Here is a 26,195-nt window from a genome sequence, read left to right as displayed (position 1 = left end):
TGTTCAGTGATACATGTTTGCATTTGAGGACCTTTTCTAGTTCTCTCATAGCTGCCCTCTCCAGTCCTAGCCTTTTTTCTAAGCCTTTCCTAATGCTGGCCTCTCTGCTGTCCCTGGCAGTGAGCACTTACTTGCAAGCTGCGTCCTTCTCTTTAGGCTTTAAACCCTCCAGATGTTCCTGGACTCCAACTCCGACCATTCCTGACCATTGGCCGTGCTGGAGTCCAATAACATCTGGAGGGCACCATGTTAGCTAGTCCTGTTTTAGACCCTCCCCCTGTTTGCTTTGAGCCCATGAGCAATTCCACCTTGATCTTCCATCAGAAGGCTGAACTTGTGGTGATGCCGCTGTTGTTTTGGCAGCAGAGATGCTGGCAGGCGAATGGCACCCGTTCTGTTTGGAGCAGAGGCTTTGAAAGGCAGAAGGCAAGCCAGCCAGCCAAAGGGTTAATAATAAGGCAGCAATCTGCCCAGCTGGCTGTTCTCCAGCTGGCCCGTTCCCCGTTCCCCACGAGGCTTGCCAAGCTACCGCAGCGTAACAGTTTCGGCCGCAGCTTCTGATCTAATGAGATGTGTTCAGTTAACGAAGTGGCTGATCGTCTTGCTGGGGAATGTGATTCGCTGGCAGTTTCAAAGGTCTGGAGAACAAGAGAGGAGCTGGGTTAGTCTGGACCGGGGATGAGATGGGTTTCACAGCACCAGCAGGCACCCTTGACCAAGCAGAGGGATTTCCCCTTCTGCCGTGTGAAGCATCCAACGGCCTCGCACTGCGCTAGAGCTCACTTGGGTATTTCTGCTTCTGCTGCCAAATGTTTGTTCATCTTAAGGCTGTGCTAGGCGCTGTGCAGAAGACACAGCAGGCTTTAGCCAGAGGGCTTACACAGCAGAAGAGATGAGGGAAGGGATTGGGGCCAGGAATGACTCATGGGGTTGAAAGGGTGAGGGGAGCCAGCCAGGTGGTCCTGGAGGAGCACATGAGCTGCACTGGCACACAGGCAAAGCAGGTGTTTTTGTAATCAGTGATCCCTGGGGAAGGCAGGTCACTCTTTTTGTGGGGTGCCCAGAGAGAAGTTCCCCCCATGAAAATTGCACAGATGACATTGTCCCAGCAACGTGGCCCCATCCTCACATGAATGGCAGGGGGTAAATCCACGTGAAAGTGTTAGACGTATGGGGGTTGCTGAGCCAGACATCTGTGCACTTAACCTACCAAATAATTGCAACACAGACCTCTTTGGAGGAAAGGTGTGTCCTGCATAGAAGAGCATTATTGTTTATTATTTATTTATTTGATTTATATCTCACCCTATCTCCCAGTAGGAGCCCAGGGTGGCAAACAAAAGCACTATAAGCACTTTAAAATGTCATAAAAACAGACTTCAAAATATATTAAAACACAATAACCATTAAAATCATTTTAAAACAAAACAACTTTCTAAACATTTTTAAAAACACTTTTTAAAAAGGTTTAAAAATATATTAAAAAGCAATTCCAACACAGTTGCAGACTGGGATAAAGTCTCTACTTAAAAGGCTTGTTGAAAGAGGGAGGTCTTCAGTAGGCACCAAACAGATAACAGAGATGGCGCCTGTCTAACATTTAAGGGGGGGGAATTCCACAGGGTAGGTGCCGCCACACTAAAGGTCTGTTTCCCATGTTGTGCGGAATGGACCGCCTGATAAGATGGTATCTGTGGGAAGCCCTCACCTGCAGAGCACAGTGATTGGCTGGGTATATAAGGGATAAGACGGTCTTTCAGTTATCCTGGTCCCAAGCTGTATAGGACTTTGTACACCGAGACTAGAACCTTGAACTTAGCCTGGTAGCCAGTAGGTAGCCAGTGCAATTCTTGCAGCAATGGGGTGACATGTTGGCAATAATGTGCATTTTGCACCAGCTGCAGCTTCCAGACCAACCTCAAGGGCAGCTCCACGTAGAGCACATTACAGTAATCCAGCCTGGAGGTTACCAGTGCATGGACAACAGTGGTCAGGCTATCTGGTCCAGAAACGGCCACTGCTGTCTTACCAGATGAAGTTGGTAAAAGGCACTCCTAGCCACGGAGGTCACCTGGGCCTCTAGCAACAAAGATGAATCCAGGAGCACTCCCAGACTACGGACCTGCTCTTTCAGAGGGAGTATGACCCCATCCAAAGCAGGCAACTGACCAATTATCTAAACTCGAGAACCACCAACCCACAGCGCCTCCATCTTGCTAGGATTCAGATTCAGTTTATTGGCCCTCATCCAGCCCACCACTGAGTCCAGGCAACAGTCCAGAGCTTGCATGGCCTCTCCCTTTTCTGATGTTACAGAGAAATAGAGCTGGGTATCATAAGCATACTGCTGACACCTCGCCCCAAATCTCCTGATGACCGCTCCCAAGGGCTTCATACAGATGTTAAACAGCATGGGGGACAAGATGGTACCCTGTGGTACCCCACACAGCATAACTGCCAGGGGGCCAAAATACAATCATATAATGCTATTCTCTGAAAACTACCCTGGAGGTAGGATTGGAACCACTAAAACAGTGCCTCCAATATACATCTCACCAAGTCGGCCCAGAAGGATGCCGTGGTCAATAGTATCAAAAGCTGCCGAGAGATCAAGTAAGAATAACAGGGTCGCACTCCCCCTGTCCTTCTCCTAAAAAAGGTCATCCACCAGGGCGATCAAGGCCGATTCAGTCCCATAACCAGGCCTGAACCCAGACTGGAATGGGTCAAGATAATTTGTTTCATCCAAGAGTACTTGCAATTGCTGCGCCACAACCCTCTCAATCACCTTCCCTAAGAAGGGGGTGTTTGCGACCGGTTGGTAGTTGTCACAGACCAATGGGTCCAGGGTGGGCTTTTTCAGGAGCGGTTGGATCACCACCTCTTTCAGGGTGGCTGGAACCACTCCCTTCCGCAATGATGCGTTGACCACACCCTGGATCCACTCATTCAAACCCCCTCAGTAAGCTTTAATAAGCCAAGAAGAGCAAGGATCGAGAGGACATGTTGCTGGCTGCATCGTCGCAAGCACCTTCTCCATGTCACCAGGCCGCATGAACTGAAACTGATCCCAAGAAATTGCAGCAGACGTTGCACTGGACACCTCATTGGGGACTACAGTAGATGTGGATGAGTCATCAACATTGCTATGGAGGTGAGCGACTTGACCCTCAAAGTGCCTGGCAAACAATTCACAGTGGGCCCCCAAAGGGTCTAAAACTCCATTTCTTGGAGTAGATGTCAACAGACTCCTGACAATACGGAAAAGCTCCACCAGACGGCTACTTATTGAGGATGCGATGGTGGCAGAGAAGTGGGCCTTCTTTGCCGCCCTCACCACTGCACAGTAGGCACAGTTATGACCTTTTACGTGTGCCTGTCTTTCGGCACTTGTGCTTTAGCCATCATCGAGCCTGTTTCATTGCCCATAGCTCACTGGTGTACCAAGGTGCAAACTAGGGTCCACAATGCCGAAGAGGGCACTCGGGGGCAACCGTGTCAAGAGCCCGACCCACCTCGCTGTTCCACAGTGTGACAAGGGCTTCAACAGAGTCACCTCCTCTATCTAGTTGGAACTCCCCCAGGGCATTCAGGAATCCAGTGGATTCCATTAGTTTCCGGGGACAGACCATCTGCACACCATGCCTGCAGGGGAAGATCTGAGCTGTAAGTAAACTTCACCAGGAAGTGGTCCGACCATGACAATGGGGTGCCATCCACCCCCCATCTCCACACCACCCCTTCCTCCATCTGGAGCATAAACCAAGTCGAGGGTGTGCCCTGTCCTATGCGTCGGGCCGGTGACAACTTGAGACAGCCCCATGGTCGTCATGGAGGCCATGAAGTCCCGAGCCAGAGCACTAGAGGCAGCCTCAGCATGGACATTGAAATCACCCAGGACTATCATTCTGGGCTCCTCCAATACCACAGCCGAGATGGCCTACGCCAGCTTGGTCAGAGAAGCTGCTGGACAACAGGGGGGATGGTACACCAGCAGCAACCCTAGTTTCCTGTCTCCATGGCCCGACACCAGGTGCAGGCCCTCACAGCCAGCTCCAAGACAGAGTGGTTTCCTGGTGATAGAGATGGAAGTTCTGTAGACCACAGCAACTCCTCCTCCTGTCCCTGCAGCTTGTGCTGGTGTTGCACCGAGTATCCAGATGGACAAAGCTCGGTCAGATCAACTCCTCCCAGCTCACCCACCCCAGTCTCACTAATGCACACCAAATCGGCACCTTCATCCACAATCAGATCATGGCTGTGTGGTCTTACTGTGTACTGATCTGGCATTAAAGAACAACACACACACACAGGCCAGCGGGCACAGCAGATGAGCAACAAGGAACCCATCCAGGAGGAGTGGCAGCAAGGAACAAGGCACAGATAGCCTTGCCCTCGTCTTCCATGGTAGTTCACCACCTCCTCATGGCTATACCTCCCTCTGCTCATGACCACTGAGATTGGGGTGGCATCACCCATATCCCTCCTTACCAAGACTCCTCCTAAACACCTGATATGGACCCAACAAGAGTCCACCAGCAAAACCTACTTGAACCAGTTATCTCAGTAGGTCTCTGAGAAAATTGGGAACAGTCAGACCCTCTCAATATCTGTTACACAGGGCACATCTCCTCCCTCCCGTCTCACACCCAGGACATGTCCTGCATTTAAAGAGAAGGAAAAAAACCAGCAGCCCAAATTTGTTGTTTTGTGTGTACATTAGGAAAACCCAGAAAATTTCTACTTACCTTGCATCATTTATTCTCCTTTTCCCCAGGATTCCTTGGCTTTGCCGACACAGTTTCTAGTCTCCATTTGCAGCCTTAAGACCTAGAAACCTGCCTTTGGTAAAAACAGATGCTGGGATTCACCAAATGCTCAATTCTGCACGCCTGGCCAGTTGGTGGGCTTGTGTGATGCAATTGTGGAGGACACGTGAGCTGTCAAATAACATCCCAGGTGCTGTTTTTTGTGGTTTCAAAGCTGCAAAATCATACACATGGAATGCAATTATTTTAATGCCATATCCTGGCATTGGTCAGTTGGGATACCTGTGTGTGTCCAGAATGATTCTTGTTCCTGAAACATTTCCAAGCTGCCTAGAGCAGTGGACCCCCAGTGGTCACTGAGCTTCATTCAGGTGGTCCACAGCATGTCAGCATTAAATATTAATATTGATTTTTAATTGTATTTTTATTGCTTCCTTTATTTCTTATATTCATTCTGTGGAATGCAAATTGTAATACAAGACAATGCAATACAAGAAATAAGAAACAATAGAGTTCAAAACCATACAGCATCTAGCACATTACAATGGCTACAACTGGCAGAAAAATCGTTAAGTGGTCCACTGAGCAATTTTCAAGTGGTCCGTGGGGAGAAAATGTTGGGGAACCGCTGCCCTAGAGTAGTTATTCTGTGACAGGTTTTTTTTTAAGCTATTGACTTTTAAATCTTAGATCAAAACATTCCTGGATTTCCCTGCCAAGGGGTGGGAAGGCACAAACTCTGATGAAGCGGAAAGGGGCCTATCGGTCCCCTCCCTCCCCATCAATTTCACTCTGCTGGAGGCTGGATAATAGAGGTCAAAGGTCAATAGGGGGCTGCCCCCATCTTGCTAATTGCCCTGATGTAAGGGAGGAGGAGGAAGGGGAGATGGATGCGGTCCCTACAGGTGTCAATGAAGACTCAACAGAGATCGCCCAAGTGCCATCAAATATTTATTTCTTCCACCCGTGCAAAGGTTAAAGGTTGCTGCTGCGGAGGACCAGGAGGGCCAGTTACAGCTCCCTTGGGGTGTAGCGAGCTGCTCTCCACTCTCCACCCGTTACCCAGTGTCAAGAAAGAAGAAGGGCCCCTTTGGACCTAACCATCTCCTGTCAGATGGGTGGAATTAGGCACCTTTTTTTCCTGAAGCTGCTTTTGTGGGGGACGGATCTCCCCTCTAGGAGGAAGGGGAAGAGCCGCAAATGAAATGGGGCACAAGAAGTAAGAACAGCATCAGCCTTCTCTGGAGGTGTGGCGACTAGAGTCCCCTGAGGGTGCCCTTATTAACGTAAAAACATAAGGAGAGCCTGCTGGATCCGGCCAGTGGCCCACTTAGTCCAACATCCTGTTCTCACAGTGGCCAACCAGATGCCCCTTATGGAAAGCCCGCAAGCAGGACCTGAGTGCAAGAGCACTCTCCCCTCCTGTGGTTTCCAGCAACTGGAATTCAGAACCACAGTGCCTCCTAGTGTGGAGGCAGAGCATAGTCATCATGGCTAGTAGCCACCAGTAGCCTTATCCACCATGTGTCCAGTCCTCTTTTAAGGCCGCTCATGTTGGTGGCCATCACTGCCTCTTGTGGGAGCAAATTCCACCGTTTGACTGTGTGCTGTGTGAAGAAGCCCTTTCTTTTCTCTGTCCTGAATCCTCCATCATTCTGCCTCATTGGATGTCCACGAGTTCTAGTGTTATGAGAGAGGGAATAAAAACGTGTCTCTGCTCACTTTCTCAATACCATGCATGATTTTATACACTTCTGTCCTGTCATCTCTGACTCGCCTTTTCTCTAAACTAAAAATGCTGAAATGCTGCAACCTTTTCTCTTAGGGGAGCTGCTCCATCCCCCTTGATCATTTTGGTTGCCCTTTTCTGCTCTACAGACAGCTGGTATAGCCCAGTGGGGAGGAGAGCCTGGCTGGAAGTCCAGAGTCCACAAGTTCAAATCCCCGCTTGTGTCTCCTGGGTGTCAAAGGCCAGCTAAAGATCACCCCCACAGGGAGTGGCTCAGGGGTTACGTGCCCAGCCACCTGTGCACCCGTGGGCAAGCTGCCTAGTCCCAAGGAGCCCAGTTGCCCCCCAGCTGGCAGTTGCAGACAAGGAAGGGGCTGGCTTGTGCAGCTGTGGCAAGCTGAGCAGGCCCTCGCCAGCTGGGGAGGACTAGCCTCAGAGGGAGGCAATGGGAAACCCCCTCTGAATGCCGCTTACCATGAAAACCCTTTTCATAGGGTAGCCATAAGTCGGGATTGAATTGAAGGCAGTCCATTTCCATATTTTTTCCTGCTTTACAGTGCCCTTTTTGAGGTGAGGCAACCAGAACTGCACACAGTATTCCTAATGCAGCCGTGCTATAGATTTGTACAACGGCATTGTGTTAAAAATCAGTTCATCTGCAAAGCGATGTTGGGAAGTGACATGGAAGCAAGGTCTTGCAGGTTTGAAACAGAAGGCACTCACAGCCAGTTCAAGGGCTTTGCAAGGGACACTGCCTTTCCTCGGGGAGCTGATGTGACTATTGGCTGTTAGCCCTTAGCTGGTAGTAACCACATCAGTGGAGCTAGCTTTGCTGCAAAATGGCATGGAGTGTGTGTGTATGTGTGGCTTTATTAAAGTAGGGCCCCACTTTACAGCATTCCACTGATACAGCGGTTGTCAGTTGCAGAAAGGCCCCGCTTATACAGCGCTTGTTCTGGTTTTATGGCTTTTTCGGGCATCAGGCACCATTTTTGTCAATGTTAATCAATGCGTTCCACTTTACAGCGGATTTCGCTTAACAGCAGCGGTCTGGAACGGAACCCGTCGTATGAGCGGGGCCCTCCTGTATTAGTTGGAGGTGTGAGCTGGAGTATAGGGAGTGTAAGGGGGATTGGGGGGATAGGAGCTTTCAAAATGGTTGGGCATTCAGCATGGGCTGGGAGAATTAAAATGGGGTAACCATTTCTTTGCAGTGGGTTATAAGCGAGAGAATATGGGGGTGTCCCATTAAAACAAAATGCAGCGTTCTCTTCCCAGGTCTTGTGTGGCAAGAATAGGTAGTATGGGGACTTTTCTACTAAAAGAGCTAATTTCTCATATGTTTTTTCTTCATTGTGCACAATTTATTCAGCAGTGTTGCCTATTTGGGTTCATTTATTCCGACAATCCTAGTTCTGGAAACCGGTGAAACACCTTTTCAGCACTTATCAGCCTTCTCAGATTTGAGCAGGTTGTCACTTGAACATTTTCAAGCATATCTTTGGAGTCATCAGAGCTAGAATTGATGTGTTTTGTTTTAAATAAAAAGAAAGCTGAATTTGGTTGAATTCAGCACCCAGAACCACTCACTTTCCCTGTGTTTTTATGGAACCAAGGCAAATGCACAGTCCTGGATATCACTTTCTCTTTATAGCATATTCAAGGGGTGAAGTCCTGAAGTCCAGATTGCATTTTGGGGAAGACCCCACAGGGCTCAGGACACTGCAGCCTACCTCTCCTTCCCCACTTCTCCAAGGGTGTATGAAAAGTAGCATAACCCACGGTTGTCTTCATGGGACCCTTGTTGACCTTGGGGGAGGGGATCTGGGGACATGCATCTCCCTTTAGGAGCATTTACCTCTCCTGCCCCGTGATAATCCTGTGCCATGTTCTTTCCCACCTGCAGCTCTACGAACTGGACAGTGACCCCAAACGCAAGGAATTCCTGGACGATTTGTTTGGCTTCATGCAGAAGAGGGGTGAGTCTGAGGTTCCCCAGGGCGCCGGAGAAGAGATGAGCTGGGAGTGAAATTCATTACCAATGCAGTATTATTGCATCAGTGACACTTTGCAGAATACATCAGCCTGGAGGGGTCTGGGGGTGTATTCCGCAACATGTCATTGATGCAAGAAGCAGTTAATTTGAACTGGGCGGGCCACACATTCGGCTTTATTAGTTGTTCTATAACACTTCCCAGCATTCCTGCATTATTGCCATCCTGGGGGGAGGCACTCTTGAGCAACGGAAGTGGAACGAAGACAACCCCCCAGAATATTTGTGGTATAAAAAATTGCAGGATTTTAGCCTGAAGTTTTATTTATTTATTTTATTTATTTACTATTTTATTTACATCCTGCCCTTCCTTCCAGCAGGAGCCCAGGATGGCAAACAGAAACACTAAAAACACTTTAAAACATCATAAAAAGACCTTAAAATACATTAAAACAAAACAACGTTAAAAACATTAAAAAAACCTTTTAAAACATATTTTTTAAAAAAGGGTTAAAGAAATTAAAAGACATATTAAAAGCAATTCTAACACAGACGCAGACTGGGATAGGTCTCAACTTAAAAGGCTTGTTGGAAGAGGAAAGTCTTCAAAAGGCGCCGAAAAGATAGCAGAGATGGCGCCTGCCTAATATTTAAGTTTTGGGACATGCACCAATCGGAAGCAAAGCAGCATGTCCACCCCAGAAGGTTTGCAGGCTTAAACAGTATTGAAAACCAGATCATGCATTAACCGTCCCAATAACATAGTGAGCACAATTACACAAGAGAAAGGATGTTGGGGTGGTGGTGAAGAGATTTCCTGAATGGTGGGGCATCAGGATGGATGCACTTAGCTCCCCAAATGTGAGTCTGGGAACACCAGCCTCTTGCCTCAATCTTCCCATGGAAACGTGTGTGTGGCTATCCCAGCAAACGGGATGCCGACTGGATGCGTGAAGAGCACAGTTGACTCAGACCGATGAGGAGCTGTAGTCCAAAACATTTGGAGGACACCCAGTTGGCAAAGGCTGCACTGGACAACAGCCCTGCCATGGAGACAATAGTCAAGAAATCAGAAGAAGGCTAGAACTGGGGAGGGCAGCTGTGAGAGAACTAGAAAAGGTCCTCAAATGCAAACATGTATCACTGAACACCAAAGTCAGGATCATTCAGACCATGGTATTCCTGATCTCTATGTATGGATGTGAAAGTTGGAGAGTGAAAAAAGCGGATAAGAGAAAAATCCACTCATTTGAAATGTGGTGTTGGAGAAGAGCTTTGGCATACCATGGACTGTGAAAAAGATCAATAATTGGGTGTTAGAACAAATCAAACCAGAACTCTCACTAGAAGCTAAAATTATGAAACTGAGGTTATCATACTTTGGACACATAATGAGAAGACATGATTCACTAGAAAAGACCATAATGCTGGGAAAAACAGAAGGGAGTAGAAAAAGAGGAAGGCCAAATAAGAGATGGATTGATTCCATACAGGAAGCCACAGACCTGAACTTACAAGATCTGAACAGGGTGGTTCATGACAGATGCTCTTGGAGGTTGCTGATTCATGGGGTCGCCATAAGTCGTAATCAACTTGAAGGCACATAACAACAACATGGCCTTCTGCAGGTTACAAAGAAGTTGGGCATCCATGGAACAAACATACTGTTGCATCAAAGGGCATTTTGGTGTCTACTGGTCACTGGGGGAAGCTGTGGAACTGCCTGGTATCAAGGAGAACTGTGTTGCTTTGTGAAAGTCACATTATTGGTTGTTGCTTGCTCTCTGTCTCTCTGGGCAACGCTTGGAGGGGGATAGGAAAGATCTTGCTTTTTATCTTCTCACCTTCTGAGTAGCTGAGCATAAGAACATAAGAACATAAGAAGAGCCTGCTGGATCAGGCCAGTGGCCCATCTAGTCCAGCATCCTGTTCTCACAGTCGCCAACCAGGTGCCTGGGGGAGCACCCCGACCCCTAGCCCCACTTGCCAAATGGCTTGGCAGGGAGAGGGCCCATCCCAACCAATGGGGACTTGTTGTCTCTTCTTCCTCTTTGCTTACAGAGCAGGGAAGGGGGACAGGAAGCCCGGCCTCTCGAACCCTAAATCCCGCTCCTCCAAATCACAGGATGGTTTTTTCTGTGTTAGCTGTAGGGCGCAGAAACCAACCAACCAACCAAGTGCATCAGGAGAGTAGAGAGGCTTTGCAAGACAGGATCTGAGAGTCTGGGCCAGGTGCCTTTGCATCTCCAGATGCTACTGAGCTACAATTCTCATCAGCCCCAGCCAATGTGGCCAAATGGCCAGGGATGATGGCAGCTGCAGTTCGGCAACATCTGGAGGGCAAAACGTTCCCCACATCTGGTCTACACTCGCGTAAAAGTCTTGCAGAGATTATAAGTCCGGTTTCCTGAAATCTGTATTTTAACACTGTATAGGCACCGGCCCCCCAAGGCGAATAGGAACAGTAACTGCCTTATTCTAGGTGGGGAATGATGAGGCAGTGCTGACAAGCCCCCACCCGGGCATCTTTCTCCTAAAGCTTATTTCTTTAAACAATTCTTGCCTTGTTTGTCCCCCCCCCCCAATTTCGGCCTCCCCCTCCCAGTTAATTAGCGCAACATTAACCTCTGCCTGGGGTTTTATTTCCTATCGAGCGGCATGTTCATTAATCCAGATGCTGGCAACGGGCTCTAATTGATGGCAGCCTCCGGATGGCATTGGCTGCAGTTTGGGAGCCTTTTGAAAATTGTTCCGTGGCTCGATGGGGGATTGGGAGGAGAGGTCAAAGGTTAAAGCATTTATCGAATTGCCTCAATTGCTGGAGCTTCCTATTTATCCCGCCTGGCCCTGATAACAAAACCCAGCACCGATTTCCAATGCGGGAGCCGCTGTCTGTCAAGTGCCGCCAGGACCCACCAGCCGTTCCAAGAGTGGGAGAAAACTCTGTGCTCTGAACACTGCTCTGGAGCAGAGGAGGTTCCCCCCGGACCCATTCTGTCACGATACCGTGGTTCAGCCCTGAGAAATGGGAACAGACATTAAAAGTAAGAGTGCATTCAAGCATGTGCAGAGTATATTTCTCGTTACTCTGAGCCACTGTGCTTTGGCGCTCAAGTCAGCAAGGTAAGTGGAAAGCGAGCTAGAGGTTGCCCATTTGGAGGCTACCATATTGGAAAACAGCTGGCAAAGGGACTTGCCTCCTCAGGCTGGCTGATAGTTAATGAGGGATGACCTCTTTAGCTATGATGGTCATAAGTTATGGAGGCAGGACTGTCAATGATAGCTGGAGCAGAGCATCCATGCTCAGAGGCAGTGTACCTCCAAGTTTCAGGGGCCTGGTGTAAAGATGTATGTTGCTTTCGTGTCCTTCCGCTTCTGAGCTTCCTGGAGTCATCTGTAGAGGACAGAGCATTGGCCTGGATAGGCCCATCAAGGATGCGTTTCTGGTTCTCTGAACAGATGATGTCACTCGCAGCCAGCCCAAGACAACTGAGACCCCTCCAGACAATCATCCCACAATTTCCCATGAACTGACGTGGGGCAACATGTGCCTGGATGTTCTCCTGGGCAAAGGAACAAGCCAGACCAGCAGACCCATCTAGCTCAGTACTGCCCACTCTGACTGGCAGTGGCTTTCCACGGTTTCAGGCAGGAGCCTCTCCTGGCCCCTCTTGGAGGTGCCACTGGGATTGAACCCGGGCCTTCTGCATGCAAGGCAGATGCTCCTCCATTGAGCTGTGACCCCTTTGCAAACACTGAAATGAAAACGGGTTTTGCAAGAGCCTGGTAGGCACCGGACATTATTGCACACACACAGCTGAATGGGTCAAGCCTTGCAGGTGCTCGTTGCGGAGGGGCTTGCCTCTTGGCTGGTTGGCACCCTGCAGGTCAGGTGAGTCAGCTGGGGCAGATGGGAGTGGTAATGCAAAGCATCTGGAGGGCACCAGGTTGGTGAAAGGCTGCTTTGAACAGTGTCCTGTCAGTGCCATCCAGCTGCAAGAGGGAGGAAGAGGGAGGCGGCATTTTCCTGAGTGTTACTTTTATCCCTGTGGTCGCCCCCAAAGGAGTTTCCCCTCCTCGTTCTAACCTGTTTCACCACTCGCCACTGTCCCTACAACGCAAAGAGAGCCACCGAGAGATTTGCACAGCCCCACCGCCATCATTTCCATGGCGTGGGTGTGGGGAAGGGACACAGCTCACTGGGTAGAGCGTCCGCCTTGCACGCAGAAGGTCCCTTTCCGCTGCGGCATCTCCAGATAGCCCTGGAAGAGATGCCCTGTCTGAAATCGTGGAGCGCCACGGCCAGTCGGTGTAGACGCTGCTACTTGCCTTGACTCAGAACAAAGTGGCATCCTGTGTCCCTCTCTTCTGTTGCCTTTGGGGGTGCCCAGAAATCCCCTCCCCTCCAGCCTTGTCCTCCAAGCACCTCCTTACGCAACGTGCAACGCAGCACGCCCTGAATGCGGCACACAAACGTTTCCTGCAGATGAGCCAAGCAAGTGAACCAAGCCGCTTGCTGCAAGGGGAGGCAGCTCCCTCTGCCCAAAAATAGCCCCCCAACAAGCGCCATAACCAAGCAAGCGAAAATCCAGGCGTCTCTTGACGTGGTGGGTGGAGTGGGCCTCGCTCCCGCTCTTGAACTGGGCCCGCCTCCTGCCTCTTCCACAGACCCAGCCACGGAGGTGCTGTAGGCAGCTGGGGACTGTGACCGGACCCCCTCCCAGACCCTCTCTCCATCTGACGTGAGATTGATGGAGCCTCCGTTGCACGCCGGCCTCATTATTCTCTCCCAAGCTAATTAACCGCCCCTCTCCTGGCTGAGATAAGGGTGCTAATTAACCGCCATTCTCCCCTGGCTGCACAGCTGTATCGGAGGCGCCTTTGTGAGGCTCCTGCCATTGGGGCCGAGGGATCGAATCCCGCGGGGGGCGGCTTCCCCAGAGAGGGGTCTGGTCGATGCCCATAAATCCACAGTGGGGAGACAAGAAGCAAGGATGCTGAATCCTCTCTCTGTCCTGGGCATTGATCCCAGGGAGGGGATAAATAACCCGAGTCTTGTGGCTTCCCGGTTGGCATTAATCTGCCTTCGGGCCCCTTGGACGAGGGGCTAATCTCCCAAAGCAATTTGCGTCTCCATTAGGGCCTCACAAAAGGGGATGGAAGCAGGAGTAATGGGGCCCGTTGCCAAAGGGGAAATGTTGCAATATTCAGTCCCGTCCATGGCAAGTTCTGCCTCTCCTTTGGAGCCCTGGGCAAAGGAACTGCCCGTTCTGCCAGATCAGATTTGGTAGCACAGCTACCCCAGGCAGTGGGCGTGGGGTGCTGATAAGAGCATCCCGTCCCAGGGGAAGCCAGTGTGGTTGGACTCCCAACTCACATCAGCAGTAGCCAGCATGGCCAGTGGAGAGAGAGGATGGGAGTTGTAGTCCAGCAACAACAGGAGGGCACCACATTGGCTATCCCTGCTCTATACAGTTTGATGCAGATCTGGGGTGTGTGTGGGAGGAGGGGAGCAGACGTGGAGTGGATGGGAGCTGCACAAGAGCAAGAGCTTCCCTCCGTGGATAATTAGTGGAAGAGGGGTGACCTTTGGACTTCCCACCCCAGACATTGAAGTGTCTTGGGCCAGCCCTAGACCCGGGTGCAACTCCCACTGCCTTTGGAGAAGGGCTGTTGCTCAGGAGTAGAGCATCTGATTTGTGTTCAGAAGGTCCCAAGTTCGATTCCCAGCATTTCCCGGCATTGGGAAAGACGCCTGATTTGAAACCCCGGAGAGGGACTCTGCCTGTCAGTGTAGACAATACTGAACTAGGTGGACCGATAGCCTGATTCATTGTAAGGCAGATGTTCCTGCGTTAAGAACATTCTTAAGAACATAAGAAGAGCCTGCTGGATCAGGCCAGTGGCCCATCTAGTCCAGCATCTTGTTCTCACAGTGGCCAACCAGGTGCCCCAATGGGAAGACCAGAAGCAGGACCTGAGCGCAAGAACACTCTCCCCACCTGCAGTTTCCAGCAGCTGGTATTCAGAAACATAGCGCTTCTGACAGTGGTGGCAGAACAGAGCCATCAGGGCTAGTGGCCACCTTTTCCTCCTCCATGAATTTGTCTAATCCCTTTCAAAGCCATCCAAGCTGGAGACCGTCACTGCCTCTTGTGGGAGGGAGTTCCATAGTTTAACTATGCCCTGCGGTGTGGAGTGTCTTCGTTGAGTGGGAAGGGCTACAGCTCAGGGGCAGAGTACCTGCTTTGCATGCAGCTCCCGTCCCCAATGGCATCTCCACGTAGGGTGGGATTGTCTCCCGCCTGAAACCCCAGAGAGCCGCTGCCAGTCAGAGTGGACAATGCTGAGCTACACTGGCTCGGTAAAAGGCTGCTTCTTGGGTCTTATGGACTTGCCGTGGGGCCTTTGGAAACTCACACTCTCTCTGCCTCAGCTTTCTTCAGTTGGATGTTAAATTGCTTTGCGTCCCTACAGGAGGCCCAGATAAGGACAGTGTAGCATTTGCAAATGAAAAGCCCGAGTAATAAAAAACAACAATAATGCTTAACATTTATATGATGTTTTGAAGTGCATCGTATATATCCCCTTGATAATCCTTACAACAGCCCTGTAAAGTTGGCCAGTGTTATCATCCCCATATGGCAGGTGGGAAGCCTGAGAGAGGGTTGCCTCAGACTTCCGGGTGAGCTCGTAGCTCGTGGTTCAAGACGAGCGCGATTTAAAATTACCGTGTCTGAAAACATTGCAAAGCTCCCTGTCAGTTCAAAGTGCTTTGGGATCTCTCTGAATGTGGTTCAGACAAGTTTGTAGACTTTTCCTCCATGAGGGCTAGGAGCCTGCCTTTTTATTTTGCCTTTCGGAAAGAGAACTGCGTTTTTCAGAATTCTGGCTTTGCTCCAGATGCCGTATTCTGCAGCTGGCCCAATGAAAGAATGAGAAACATAGGATCCTGCCCCTGTGGCTTCCCTACATTGCGTGGAGGTGATAAGTTTTTTCCTTTTGTGAAAGACTCTGAAGAGCAGGTTTATTTCTCTTGCCTTTTATGATATTTGCCCAGGCTGGGTGTTTCCAGTGAAACTTGTTCTTCTGGATCCCACTCCCTCCCTCCCGAGTGCCAACCGTTTGTTCTGGGTGGGGAACACAAAAAGGAAAGGCCGGCACTGAGCGAGTGGACGCGGCGCAAGACGACCGTGGTGTATTTGGGCAACCACTTGCCCATCTGGGGCTGAGGGCCCTTCCAGGCTCCTGGGGTGTCTTCTGCAACATGGCATTGATGCAATAATGCTGCATTAGCGTTGGATGTATTCTGGACTGTCCACACGGTCATTCCACCGTCATTGTTCTCCTGCGAGGTTACTGCATTCTTGCCATTTGGAGGGGCACTTACAGCACAACAAAAGCGGGACAAAAAATAAACGGGAACATTTGGGGTATGAAGAGTTACAGGGTTTCAGCTGGAAGCTATGGGGCACTGGAAACAAAGCACAATATGTCTGCCCTGAAACTTTTGCTGGTGTAAACAGTGTTGAATGCGGGATGGTGAAGACCCACCCTGATGTCATCATGAGCACAAGGAAGTGTGGTGTAGCGGTTAGAGTGTCGGAATGGAACCTGGGAGTCCAGGGTTCAAATCCCCACTCATCCGTGACGCTTGGACCAGCCTAAGCTGCCTCACAGGGTGGTGGTTGTAGGGAGGATAACATTATGGGGGAACCAGGTATGCTAATTTGAGCTCACTGGTGGAAAGGTGAGATATAAATTAATTAAATAAATAAATAAGGCACCCCCCCCCCAAAAAAAGGACATCTGAAGTGGCCCGAAGAGCTGAACTGAGCAAGGTAGAAGGACAATCTGGAAGCCCAGAGCATCAGGATCCATGCAAGAGTTGGGAAAAGATAATGACCTAGAATTAGGAGTGAGCAGTGAAGTGGCCAAGTTTGCTGACGACACTAAATTGTTCAGGGTTGTTAAAACAAAAAGGGATTGCGAAGAGCTCCAAAAAGATCTCTCCAAACTGAGTGAATGGGCGGAAAAATGGCAAATGCAATTCAGTATAAACAAATGTAAAATTATGCATATTGGAGCAAAAAATCTGAATTTCACATATACGCTCATGGGGTCTGAACTGGCAGTGACCGACCAGGAGAGAGACCTCGGGGTTGTAGTGGACAGCACGATGAAAATGTCGACCCAGTGTGCGGCAGCTGTGAAAAAGGCAAATTCCATGCTAGCGATAATTAGGAAAGGTATTGAAAATAAAACAGCCGATATAATGCTGTTGTATAAATCTATGGTGCGGCCGCATTTGGAATACTGTGTACAGTTCTGGTCGCCTCATCTCAAAAAGGATATTCTAGAGTTGGAAAAGGTTCAGAAGAGGGCAACCAGAATGATCAAGGGGATGGAGCGACTCCCTTACGAGGAAAGGTTGCAGCATTTGGGGCTTTTTAGTTTAGAGAAAAGGTGGGTCAGAGGAGACATGATAGAAGTGTATAAAATTATGCATGGCATTGAGAAAGTGGATAGAGAAAAGTTCTTCTCCCTCTCTCATAATACTAGAACTCGTGGACATTCAAAGAAGCTGAATGTTGGAAGATTCAGGACAGACAAAAGGAAGTACTTCTTTACTCAGCGCATAGTTAAACTATGGAATTTGCTCCCACAAGATGCAGTAATGGCCACCAGCTTGGACGGCTTTAAAAGAAGATTAGACAAATTCATGGAGGACAGGGCTATCAATGGCTACTAGCCATGATGGCTGTGCTGTGCCACCCTAGTCAGAGGCAGCATGCTTCTGAAAACCAGTTGCCGGAAGCCTCAGGAGGGGAGAGTGTTCTTGCACTTGGGTCCTGCTTGTGGGCTTCCCCCAGGCACCTGGTTGGCCACTGTGAGAACAGGATGATGGACTAGATGGGCCACTGGCCTGATCCAGCAGGCTCTTCCTATGTTCTTATGATAGTGCTGGAGGCAGCTGTATATTCCAGTTTCCTCCTGCAAGGCAGGGCTCTTCTGACTGCTCTTGGCTCTAAACAATCCCCTCCCCCATGTGATTGCCACTCTTGGGACACACCGGTTTGAAGGGCCCATGAAGGGGGGGTAAGCAGACAGTCCCCCTTCACAACAGATGGCTGGATGTGCCTTCCCTTCCCACTTGTCTTTGCTTATCTCTGTTCCACTGCCTCCATCTCTGAAACAGTCCCCAAGGGCCGTCCATAAACAGCATCTTATAGTAGCATAGCCCAGTGTTGTTCTTGTTATTATTAACAGATTTTTTTAAATTTGGTTCCATTTATTAATTGCTTCCCAAAAAAATCTCAAAACACCTTCACAATAAAAACATCAACAATAAACACAGTTAAAAATAACTCCATATGTAAAAACAATCCTGTTATTTAAAAACCATTAAAAGCAATTGCATATTTTAAAACACCCTTTCCTTTTTATCTTATTTCATTTATACCGCACATTTTGGTGCAAAGGTTCTTACAGACTGCAAATGATTTCCATCCAAACAATTAAAACAATAAAAGAGTAATGTGGTCAAAGCCTCCAGCATGGTGAGAGGCACTGATGTCAGAGAAGGTTCATAACCCAGTAAATCTGCTTTACATGCAAAAGGTCCTAGGTTCAATCCTGGCATCTCCAGATAAGACAATCAATCAATCAATGGTCAACCAACCATTAAACCAGATAAGACTAGAAAAATCCCTTGCCTGAAATCCTGGAGAGCTGCCTCCGTCAATCAGTGTGTAGACATTACTGACCTAGATGGATCTATTCTCTGACTTGGTATTGGACAGCTTCCTACATGCCGCAGTCTTGGTGAAGCTGCAGAAAAGGGCCCTGTCTCTGTTGACAGGAGACAGGGAGCAGCTCCTTAGATGATGGTCTTAAAACATGGATAGGTTCACATGAGAGGGCTTCTCAGACGCTTCTCTGGGGGCCCTCAAATAGCTTGCAGTGATAGACAAGCTTTTCTGAAGCACAGATTGCTCACTACCGCGGATCATCATTGAAGCAGCCAGGCTTGTATGGGTGGGGGGATGGCAAGTGTGTGTGTGTGTCCCAGAAATACCCTCTCAGCTCTCTCTGCGAGGCCCACCAAGCTTGGCTGGCTGGCTCCCCTCGGGAACAGAGCAAGCACCTTTGAATTAAGTCCCCAAATCTTCCGTAGGGCACTGCAGTTCTGTGGCAGACATGCAGAAGTTAATCAACAGGCACATTGATATTAAAAGGCTTTTCATGAAGGTAAAACACACCCAAATTGCCCTAGACAAGCCACGGTTTTCTGTCGAGGGCTATGAAGACACAGGGATGTGTTTTGGGAACGGGAGAGAAACTCTTGCCCATAAATCATTGGTTGCCAGCTGCGTCACTGCTGTCAGATGCCCCCTCCCTAAGTCAGCTTGTGTGAACCTCCTTGGCAATCAAGCCTTTTGGTTTTGGGATAGGGGGGTAGGACCATTTGTTGCCGTCTCTCTGTGTCCCAGAGACAAACGGGAACTTGCTAGGAGAAAAGGCGCCATCCATCTCCCCAAGCACAATGTGCTTGGCTGAGATTCCTATTTGTTACTAGTTTCGTCAGTTTGTAGCCTGCCTTACCTTGAAGGCTCAGACAGGTGAAAATAGATAAGCGCATGTACAAAGAGCTAGTGGGAATCAAGAAAACCTGGCAAACAGTAACATTACGCACACACACGCATCATACCAGTTTAACTATCAACCATCGCAACTGAACTGGCCACAGCAGTCGTTTTATGAATGCCCATGAGAGATGGTGCAATGCCAAAGGATGCTGAGAGTGCATGTGCATACCATTGTGGATTGGAGGGTGGCGGCCGGGTCACACTTGTGCATAGCCCTTGCTTAGCTGAAGTAGAATAAGCAATTCAAAGTAAAGCAAATATATTCAGAGGTGCTTAATTTGAATAATTTATAGGGGCTGCAGGATTTGGATTGGGGTGTGTGTGTTCCTGCTACCTAGAATTTTATTTATTTATTTATTAGATTTATTTAATTATTAGATTTATTTATTTATTAGATTTATTTAATTATTATACCCGCCCTTCCTCCCACTAGGAGCCCAGGGTGGCAAACAAAAGCACTAAAAACACTCTAAAAGACTTCAAAATATATTAAAACAAAACATCCCCAAAACATATTAAAACAAAACATCATTAAAAACATCTTTTTTAAAAAAAAGCTTTAAAAACATGTTAAAAAGCAATTCCAACACAGACGCAGTCTGAGATAAGGTCTCTACTTAAAAGGCTTTTTGACAGGAGGAGATTAAAACATAGGCACGTAGGAACAGTTGCAGCTGGTGGCTCCATGTCACTGGGGCAGTGGAATCCACTCCGGGTTTTAGTCCAAACTTTCAAGCTGAAGCACCTTGGGACTAAAATCCAGTGTGGATTCCACTGCCCCACTGACATGGAGGTCAATACTGATTAAACTGGCTGGTGTTGGCCTTCCAGGGCTCCAGTGGCTTCGGATCCTGCATGTGGAGACATTCGCCTTGCAGCAGGGTGGAAGGCAGAGGGAAAGGAATTAAAAAACCCTCCCCACGCACGCATTCTTCTCCTCACCAAGCAGAGACAAAACAAGTGGGATGAACTCGGTGAAAAGAATAAAGCGAGTCAGGCTTTCAGGCTTATGAAGAGCGGCTGAGCCAATATCAGGGCCATAAATTAGGAAAGTGAGAGAACAGAGCTGAGTGACAGCCGCATTTGAGCCGAGCAGAGAGGCCCTGGCGGCCTCTTCGCTGCAAATGGATGGCTTTTCGATAGCTCCCTGGCTCCCTTGCTGCTCCCATTCATGGCCACCCAGAAGAAAGGAAGGGCATAAATTAAGAGCTTTTCACTCTGTGTGTGTGACAGCGATGGCAGCTGTTTCCATGACCTGCGCAACAAACTCCACTGCATGTGCAGTGAATGCTGGGCAAATTCGGGGCTGGTGAGAACATGGGGGGGAGGAGAGGGGGCGGTGAGGGGGGCACGTGGGCCACTCCAACCTCCCCTCCGCACTTTGCCTTGTGTGCCAACAGGGAGAGGTAACTTACAAGGAAAGTATACATCTCATTCTTTTCTGAAGCTTTTTGGCTTCTGCCTTTAGAACATCTTGCAATATCCTGTGACAGTGAGTCCCACTGGCTAGGTGCGACTTGTTGGAATAAGTGCCTCCCCCCCGTCCTGTTTTTCTTGAATCTGCTGCATACTCAAGCCTTTCCGCTAATGGGGGCTGAGACCCCCCCAACCATGCCTATTGCTTCCTACTCCAGCCCCACTAAGGATCGAGGGCTGCTGGACGTTCCTGTAGGTAGGGAGAGCTTCCAAAACACACACACACAGAGACACACACAGAGAGACTCTCTCTCTCTCTCTCCCCCTCCCTCCCTCCCCTAACCCCCTCCCCTATCCCAGGGACACATTTCTGAAGTGACACAGTACTGCTTTTTAAAGCAATTATATGTTGTTGTGTTTTTTGGGGGGGAACACTTACCAGGAATTTTAACCATGGACATGCAGATGCTATTGGTTCATTTATTGATTTGGATCTCATTTCCTTATCGCTTTACATTTCCGGGGGGAGGGGACTCTTCAGCTGTTTACAACATGCTTACAACATGAAACAGTTTCCCAACTTTTTTTTTTTTTTTTTTTGCCAGAGACCACTTGGAAATTGATGGGGGTCTTGGTGGACCACTTAATGATTTTTCCCCTTGCCTGTTGTAGCAGTTCGAATGTGCTGTGCTAGATGCTGTGTGATTTTTGGTTGTTTTATTTCCTATATATTGCTTGTTTATTGTTCGTTGCAATTTGAATGCCATAGAATTCAAATTCTAAGTGTTCTTCTCGGACGCATTGCGAGCCACCTAAATCAAGCCTGTGGATTAGTGATGGTCCACAGGCCACAGTTTGGGAACCCCTAAAATAGAATTTACGAAATATCAAAATAAAACATTACAAATGAAAATCAAATGCAAAATACAAGAAAGGTCCACGTTTAAAGCAGCATAATTAACAGGAAAACAAAATGTTCTCTTAAACATACCAAAAAATTACAGGGAAAAACCAAATGCAAAATAAAACAGAAATTCCATGTATTAAAGCACCATATATATGAAGCTAAGTGAAATGGCTAAGGTAGAAGCTGTACCCAGATGCCCTCCAGCCCAGTAACATCTCCCAAAAACGTCCTTAGCACTTTGCCTCATACAGACTTCACTCTCAACCATTCCCATTACAGAGCTGATCCTCAGCCAACCATTGAACCTCTGGTCCACAAAAAAATATCCCTGGCAGCATTTAACCATGATTAACAGCCAGGTTCACCTGCCCCCATTTAGGGCAGGGATAGAGAACTAGATCTGGCCTCGCGGGTCAAATTTGACAGTTGGGCGAGGCTGCCCACCTGTCAGTCACCTGACATCACAATGGCATCAGGTGCGGGGCGGGTGAGTCTGGGTGCTCCACCCTCCCTGCAGGGGCCGTCAGGTAGCAGCTGGGACTCTTGGCCAGTGCCCAACCTGGCCACCCGCTGGTGCTGGGCCTGTACCTGCCCATTCTCAGTACCAAATTGGTCATACAAAAGCTTGTTCCACCTGTTGGTGCCGTGAACTAGCCTGAAGAAGAGTTTGTGAAACTTCAAAGCTTGCACAACATCTTTGGTCCAAGAAAAGATGCTACCTCACTGTTTCTAGTACTTTTAATTGATAGGGATGAACACTTTTGATTGGTGGGCTGAAGAGGGATTATCCCTGTTGAGAAACTGGGGCTCTTTTCCCTTCCCAATGACCATCACAAGCAGAGAAAATAAAATACGGTCCAAATAATCATAAGAATAGGGCCCATCTGCTGGATTGAGACCAAAGGTCCATCTAATGGTTTCCTGTGGTGGTCAGCCAGATCTCCCCAGAAGCCCATAAACAAGGTACGAGTGTGATAGACTTCTCCTGCTGTTGTTTCCTTGCAACTGGCATTCCGGCATATCACCGCTGACACTGGAACTAGTCCCAAGCCACAATGACTAGTAGCCGTGGATATCCTTATCCTTCATTAATTTGCCTAATATCCTTTTAAATCTGTCTGAGGTGTTGGTTGTCGCTACATCTTGTGGCAGCCAATTCCATGAATTAATTCATAGAATCATAGAATAGCAGAGTTGGAAGGGGCCTCTAAGGCCATCAAGTCCAACCCCCTGCGCCATGCAGGAATCCAAATCAAAGCATTCCTGACAGTTGGCTGTCCAGCTGCCTCTTGAAGGCCTCCAGTGTTGGAGAGCCCACTACCTCCCTAGGTAATTGGTTCCATTGTCGTATGGCTCTAACAGTTAGGACTTTTTCCTGATGTTCAGTCGCAATCTGGCTTCCTGCAACTTGAGCCCATTATTCCGTGTCCTGCACTCTAGGATGATCGAGAAGAGATCCCGGCCCTCCTCTATGTGACAACCTTTCATGTACTTGAAGAGTGCTATCATATCTCCCTTCAGTCTTCTCTTCTCCAGGCTAAACATGCCCAGTTCTTTCAGTCTCTCCTCACAGGGTTGTTTCCATTCCCCTGATCATCCTTGTTGCCCTCCTCTGAACCTGTTCCAGGTGTTGTGTGAAAAAGAACCTCCTTTGGTCTGTCCTGAACCTGCTGCCAATTGATTTCATTGGACAGGCCTCTCTCCACTTCCTCTGCACTGTGCATAATCTTATAAACCTATATCGTTTCTCCAGGCCCAGCGCCAACAAGCGGCCAGGTCGGGCACTGACCAAGGGCCATTATTATTATTATTATTTATTAAATTTATATACCGCCCGACTAGCGATAGCTCTCTGGGCGGTGAACATGTGGCTGGCGAGGCTCCTGCGGCTGGGAGAGTGGAGCTCCCAGTCTGTGATCCCCACCAGCATCGGGTTGCAGGCCATAACCGACAATGGGACAGTTTGTAGAACAGCAGCTCCGCTCTCCTAGCCGACACCAGCCTTGCACACTCGCACGGCCAGTGGTCGATTAAATATGCCCAATCGCTTCAGCATGCGGGTCAGCATGCATACCTGCCATCACCCAAGATGGCAGTGAGGGTGTAATGCCTATGCCAAGATGGTGTCAAAACCAGGCTGCATTTAAGTGCACTGGTGTGCACACACACACAGGGAGGATTCAGGGGCCTGCAGCAATCTGGGGCCCGGGGCGGGCTGGGGCTGGTCTTGAATTCTCCCCTTCCCAGTTGCCCTTCTTCTAAAACAAAGGCCACAAATGTCATAGCCTGTGGGGCGGTGCTACAGGACTGCGGTCCCTTTGCTGCACCCTTTCCAGCTCTGCCATGTCATAAGGACACAGGAGGGGCCTGGCTGCTGGGTCAGACCAAAGGGGACCCATCTAGTCCAGCATCCTGTTCTCAGTGGCCAAACAGGTGCTCCATTGGGAAGCCCGAAAGCAAATGTCCTTTTGGGGATGCTGTTGCTGAAATTGTCGAGGCCACAGAAGCCAGAGGCTTTTTTGTTCGATAGCTGGGATTTTTTTTCTTGTGCTGAATAACGCTGCACGTGGCCCTTCATATAAATCTTCAGTTTATTTGGAGTTGGATTGCATTGCACGTGGCCCCACCCAGCCTCTGGCCGGCTAAGATCCTGGCGTTCTAAGAGCTGTCATTCTCTCATTTCAGCTCAGGGCTCCCTCTGCAAATCCCAGCAGCCACATAAAGCCGCTGTGGCCCAGCAGTGGTTAAGGAGGGAAGGTCACGCTGGGCAGGGATTGAGGAACCTCTCCAGCCTGGCTGCAGGGTTGGGCACTCTGCTGTTGCATTGGGGCAGCAAGGAGAAGACAGGTCAGGCGTGCCTCGTCTGCAAATCCCAGCAGAACCCCCCTCCGCCCCCAGGCGCTGGAGTGGGCGTCATGGCGCTGAGAACTCTTGTCCCGGTGACCCAAGAGGCTGTTAATTAGCCCTGGATGTGCTGTGAAGGGCTGTCGATGCTGCCGGGTTATTGGAATTGATTTCAGTTTAGATGTTGAGCCTGGCCTGTGCGCAGAAAGCATGCTGGGAAATGCATGTGTGGGTCACCAGCAGAAACCGGCCAGGATTCTGCTCCCGGCAAGGCAGCAGGTTCAGGAGGCTTGAGAGTTGACAGCCTGAACTCCTGTCCTTTTTCTTTCGGGAGGTGGGCTGCTGGGGAGGACCAGTAGCTCAGGGGCAGAGCTTAAAGGAGGAGCCCAGTTCAATCCCGGGCACCCCAGAGTTACAAAGATCCTGTGCAGGAAGGCAGGGAAAGGCTGCTTCAGACTCTGCTGCTGACCTGAGGACACAATGCTAGCAACTAGATGGAGCACCTTGGGGTGAAGCCTCCAGTACACAGGAGAAAGTAAGAAGAGCCCTGCAGGTGGATCAGGCCAGCGAGCCCGTTGGGGTCTCATCGTGGCCAGGCAGATACCATTGGGAAGCCTGAAAAGACCCTGAGTGCAACAGCACTCTCCCCTTCTTGTGATTCCCAGCAAATGGCATTCAGAGACATACTGTTTCCGACGGTGGAGGGACAACATAGCCATCATGGCTAGTAGCCGCTGCTGGCCATAGCCTCCGTTGATTTGCCTAATCCTCTTTTAACGCCATCCAAGTCTTGGGCCATCACTACCTCTTACGGTAGCAAATTGTAGTCACTGACAATTTCCACAGAGGAGAGGAGTGGCAAGCCACAGGTAGAAGGCTGTTGCTCTGGCGCTTGTGCCAAGGGATCGTTGTGCATTATGCCTTCAGCTCCCACTGCAGGATCTCTGTTCTGCAATCCTCACCCTGCAAAGCCACAGACCTTTATTTATTTATTTGATTGATTGATTGATTGATTGATATCCTGCCCTTTCTCCCACACCATCTTGGTAAATTAATTATTCCCAGGAGTCAAGACTGAATAGAAAAATCTGCCTTTTAAACAAAATCTTGGTGGTGAGTCAGGGGGCCGGGCTTTTTGTCGGCTCCTCCAAACAGCCTTTGTGTTGTGCATTGATGATGTTCTGTGCTCATGATGGTATCAGGGCGGTTATACACAATCGCGATTTCGAAACTACACCTGCAAAATTTCAGGGCAGACACGTGGCTTCCTTTCCAGTCGGTGCATGGCCCATAGCTTCCCGCTGAAATCCTGTAACTTTTTGTACAAGTGTTCAGTTTTATGATGGTGGTTCTGCTTTTTTTTTTTTTTTTGGCACTATAGTCCAAGAGTGCTAATGCACCATTATTTATTTATTTATAATAGAATCATAGAATAGTAGAGTTGGAAGGGTCCTATAAGGCCATCAAGTCCAACCCCCTGCTCAATGCAGGAATCCAAATCAAAGCATTCAAAGCTGCCTCTTGAATGCCTCCAGTAAATAAATATAAATATATGGTAAATAAATAATAATAAATAAATAAATAATGAATAATATTATTATGTAGCTCTGTTTGGGGTCTAACAACTCCCAGCACCCTAACAGTTCCTTTGGGGGAAGCCATGACTGTTAAAGTGGTACAAGAGTACTTTAAATGTGTGGTGTGGACATGACCAAAATGTTGGAGAACACACCTGAAAACGACAAAAAAACCCACAGACAAATATCCTCAGGAGGGTCCCTATAACTTCTGCTTTTCGCTAAGGGCTGCAGTCCAGCAGTCAGCTCAAAATCCATTGGATTTTGGGTCAGTGGATTGCAGCCTTTCCTTGGGCAAAACCTTTCCATGC

The 26,195-nt window shown here is 48.9% G+C and overlaps 1 protein-coding gene across 1 annotated transcript in view; it reads left to right on the top strand.

Annotated features, from left to right (window-relative positions):
- ARID3C (AT-rich interaction domain 3C) overlaps nt 1–26,195 on the top strand; it is a 126,327-nt gene that overhangs the window by 89,416 nt on the left and 10,716 nt on the right. Inside the window, exon 3 of the mRNA XM_061596059.1 lies at nt 8,405–8,477. Within this exon, the coding sequence (XP_061452043.1) occupies nt 8,405–8,477 (73 nt within the window). The remainder of the gene's footprint in view (nt 1–8,404; nt 8,478–26,195) is intronic.

Source organism: Rhineura floridana, chromosome 1, assembly GCF_030035675.1.
Source record: "Rhineura floridana isolate rRhiFlo1 chromosome 1, rRhiFlo1.hap2, whole genome shotgun sequence".
NCBI classification, from domain to species: Eukaryota; Metazoa; Chordata; class Lepidosauria; order Squamata; family Rhineuridae; genus Rhineura; species Rhineura floridana.
Note: the sequence above shows the minus strand (reverse complement) of the source record. Positions and strands in the feature narration are given on the sequence as shown.